The sequence below is a fragment of the Echinops telfairi genome, unplaced genomic scaffold (assembly GCF_000313985.2).
Source record: "Echinops telfairi isolate 266 unplaced genomic scaffold, ASM31398v2 ScPeMD7_70;HRSCAF=299, whole genome shotgun sequence".
Lineage (NCBI taxonomy): Eukaryota > Metazoa > Chordata > Mammalia > Afrosoricida > Tenrecidae > Echinops > Echinops telfairi.
In genome coordinates this window covers 3,694,279-3,698,172 of record NW_022103968.1, presented here as the reverse complement: position 1 = coordinate 3,698,172, position 3,894 = coordinate 3,694,279, and the positions used below count along the sequence as shown (strand labels likewise).

Here is a 3,894-nt window from a genome sequence, read left to right as displayed (position 1 = left end):
AGGGAGGGGACACGTGGAGCACGTGCCTGGTTTCCTGGGGCGTCAGCCCACCTGCCTTCCCCTGAGCTGCCCGTAAGCCGGGTGCCTCGCTGTAACGAGTGCGGCTGCAAGGGCAGCAGCTCCTTCTCGGTGTCCTTCCAGTGAATCGGGGCCCCGACCCAACCAGCTGTACTCAGTCACGGGCAACTGAGTGCAAGCAGTGAGCAGAGCCCACGGAGAACCCAAACGGAAACAGTAGCGCCGCATGTGAGGAAACTGGTCCCAGGTGCACGGCTTCCTCTCGCTTCTCCCAGACATCCCTGAGCCGCGCTGTCCATTCTCGCAGAAGGCGAGGAATTGAACAGCACGCTGGAGGTCGAGCCAGGATCCACCCCAGAGCCACCAGTCCAGTGCCTGCCTCAGTGGGGCCACGTGCTGCATCGGCCAACTTTCAGGACACAGGTGAGGGACAAGCCAGAAGGGACGCACAGGTTACACCTTGTGGCAAAAGGCAGGTGAGCCAGGAACGGGCCATGTGAAACCAAACGGGGGTCCAGGAAGTATCAGGGTCATCTGAGGTGCCAACAAGGCAGAAAGCTAAAACTAGGAGGGCGGGTAAAGAAGGTGCATCCAATGTCCCTTCTGCCTTCTTGAGCCAGTCAGGTCACCTCCCGTTCCAGACAGCAGGAGAGGGAGACGGTCTCTGTAGTTTCAAGCTTCAAACAGCGGCAGCTCGGGGCGCAGGCCCGGCCCGGCTTGGGGGCAGGAATGGAACACGGCGTGGATGGATCGTCGGTGCTCCATCTCAGCCCCACGGAGGGACGCAGGGAGCCAGTGAGACAACACACCCAGGAACGTACCAAATAATCCACATTTATTGGGACCTAAAAAGAAACTTTACACCTTACTACGGCACCACAGATTTTGCTAAAGTTTAGGACAAAAGCGAGTGTGGGGGAACTTGTAGTTGAGCACTAAAGTAAAAAAACAAAGCTTTTTTTTTTTAAAAAAACCACTTCCACCCCTTATCTCCCCCTGCCCCCCTCCCACTCCCTTCCCTCTTCAGGTTCAGCGTCGTCAACTAAGCATCCTTCTCGTCCTCATCCTCTTTGGCGGTGTGGCATTCTCCTGTTCGGGAAGAAAAAGATTTTTAACTGATCATTCAAAACAGAGTGATTTTATAATCAACTTTACCTAGAAAAATGACCACAGAACCCTCCAATTCCTGTTAGGGATCACGCAGCCCTCTAGAAAACGGATTCTGATGTTACAAATACATTTTAGAATACGGCCCCTTAGAATATCCCCAATTGTTTTTAGTCTTTAAGCAGCTTGTCTTTTCGGAGAAAAGCTGGCCATCTATTTCAGAAGCTGGCAGCACCCAGGAAGAGAGCGTCTTTGCACCTATGCCCACTAGCGGAATCCACATGCGGACAATCGCCAGGATCCCTACCCTTGGGCCTTCAACCCAAGCACCCCACTGAGCAGACACCCTCAGTCAGGTGAGCGGCCAAGGAGCTGTGCCCTGATGTCAGTGTCCATGGTCGAGTCCCTAGGAGAGGCTGCAGGTATTCCCATTAATTTTACATGATACCTTTCACGTAGCCAAAACAATTATTTTTGGCATAACATACCAAGGGATTCCTTACAGGCGCACCCAGCTGGAAACTCGGGTAGCCACGTTTAAACGCAAAAGAAAGTGGCTTTTATTTCCCAGAACAGGTGCCCACGGCAGGAGGGTGGCATGCCATCCACCGGCCAGGCAGGACAAGTGACCGGAGACTGGCGTCCTTGGTGCAGCAGTCAGACCAACACCTCAGTGACCACTGAGGTGGAGAGGAGGTTCCTCAGAATCCATCGGACTGCGAGCACCCCACCCCCCCTTCTTAAAACAGTGCAGAACAAAAGTTCCTTCCTCATCAGGACTGGCTGTCAGGGAAAGGCCGCGTTACCCCCCCACTCCCCGTCATCTGGTGGCTGTCTGCTCCCGTGAAGAGCTCCTGCCCTGGGAAGCTCCTCTCAGCGAGGGGTGAGACTTGGGCAGAAGACCGTGGGGTGTGGAGAAGGCCCAGGAGAGCACTGCGGCAGCTGCATGGTCCAGAGAGGAGGATGGCGCTGCCACCCCATCTAGTGCTTCTAGCAAGCACCTGGTGCCATCTGCTGGGGAAGGGTCAGCTCCTCTGAGCCGCCCTGTGTCCCTCGGGCCCACTGCTGACCAGTCTATGTCAAATTCCGAGCATGTTAAAACACAGCCATGAAGACAGGGCTGGTGTTTGTCCCCGCTGGTTAGCTGGGAGCGGGCGGCAGGTGACACCGAACAGGCCACTTACCTGCTCTGGGCTCGGGGTTGCTGCTTCTGCGGGGACCCTCCTCTTGGAACTCCGAGCTGCTGCTCTTTGGCGCGAGCTGACACCGCTCTGGGTCTGGCTGGGCTTGGTGGCCGGTCTCTCTTCACCGTCAGGTTCAGCCTCTGGTCCTGGCGGATTCCTGGGTTTCAGCCTGGAGGAGCGAGGGGCTGGTCTGGTGACTTCATCATCCGTGGACTTCTTGGCCCTCTTCTCTGGGGGGGCACTCTCTGGGCTGGGCGTGGGCGTGGGCACGGACTCGTGGGTCGTGGCAGTGGTGAGGGGCGCCTTCACTCGCCTTCTGGGAGCAGCTCCAGCAGCAGCTCCCTTCTGTGTGCGGCCGGCTTTGGCGGGCACCCCCGTGGCTTCCCCTGGGTGTTCGGTGGAAGGAGCTCCCCCAGTGCTTCCGGCTGGCTCTGTGTGGAGTTTGAGCCGAGCTCTGGATCCTCCGTGTTGCATGTCCCCGGGAGCTGAGTGGTCTGGCAGCTTTGTGTCGCCGTAATCCTTGTCCCCCGAGGCCTCTTCCCGTATCGTTGGCAGAGGAGGGTTGGGGGGCGCTGCCCTCCCGGGACGCTGTCTTGTCCTTGCGCCGCTCTCCTTGACCGTTTCCCGGGGTATCTTCCCGGCGTTGGCCATCTCAGGTGGACCGAGTGGGCTGGGCACGTGCCTGGACCGCAGCCCTCGCCTGGTGGCCCTCTCCGCGAGGACCGTGTCCACCGGCTGGGTCCCAGGCTCCTTCTCTTTGCTTACAGCTGCGCGGGCTGCCCTGCGGGCTGGCGGTGCCGGCTCTGGGACCTCAGCGGGGAACACCTCATCAGAGCCCTGGTGGGTGGAGAGGGCGCCGGCTCTCCTCGGCGCTCGTACAGCGGTCTTCCCGCCTCCTGTCGCTGCCATCTTGCCTCGCAGACGCCTCCTGGGTTTCTCGTCCACCTGCTCCTCCGTGGGTAGAGCTTCTGCTGAGTTAGTCACAGTCCGCCGGCTCCTTCCCCTGGGCCTGCCAGCCACAGCCTCCTCCTTTGAAGCTCCATCTTCCACGCTCTTCTTCCTGCCCTGACTGGCTGGCCCCGTTTCTGTGGGTGGCAGCTGGGGAGGCTCCTGCATGTCCAGGTTGGCCCGGCATCCACGCCGGGAACGCACGGATATCGTCTCCTGAGGTGGGTTTGCTGGGGCGCTGGGCTCTGCCTTCTTTACGTCAGTCTCTGCTTCCATGTTCTCTGACTGCTGAGGGGGATGCTCAGATTCCTGCGGCTCTCCGCCCCTCTTGTTCCTGCGGGGGCACCTTGTCCCCTGACGTGGCTTTGTTGGGGTGCTAGGCTCCACTGTCTTTGCTTCCATGTTCTCTGCCAGATGAGGGGGGTGCTCAGATTCCTGGGGCTCTCTGCCCGTCCTGTTCCTGCGGGGACACCTTGTCCCCTGACGTGGCTTTGCTGGGGCGCTGGGCTCTGCCATCTTTACTTCAGTCTCTGCTTCCACGTTCCCTGACTGCTGAGGGGGGTGCTCAGATTCCTGGGGCTCTCCGCCCCTCTTGTTTCTGCGGGGGCACCTTGTCCCCTGACGTGGCTTTGCTGGG

The 3,894-nt window shown here is 59.3% G+C and overlaps 2 protein-coding genes across 2 annotated transcripts in view; both read right to left on the bottom strand.

Moving 5' to 3' along the window:
* Positions 1-1,029: 1,029 nt before the first annotated feature.
* On the bottom strand, positions 1,030-3,886 carry LOC123521843 (serine/arginine repetitive matrix protein 1-like). Its single transcript, XM_045291623.1, has 2 exons — positions 2,310-3,886; positions 1,030-1,107 (listed from the first exon to the last, which is right to left on the bottom strand). Exons 1-2 carry the CDS (start codon positions 3,771-3,773, stop codon positions 1,057-1,059), a joined length of 1,515 nt encoding a protein of 504 aa, XP_045147558.1. The 5' UTR covers positions 3,774-3,886; the 3' UTR covers positions 1,030-1,056.
* The window catches only part of MKI67 (marker of proliferation Ki-67), a 16,617-nt gene continuing 16,498 nt past the window's right edge, over positions 3,776-3,894 (bottom strand). The window contains exon 14 of the mRNA XM_045291376.1: positions 3,776-3,889. Coding sequence (XP_045147311.1) covers positions 3,776-3,889 — 114 coding nt within the window. The remainder of the gene's footprint in view (positions 3,890-3,894) is intronic.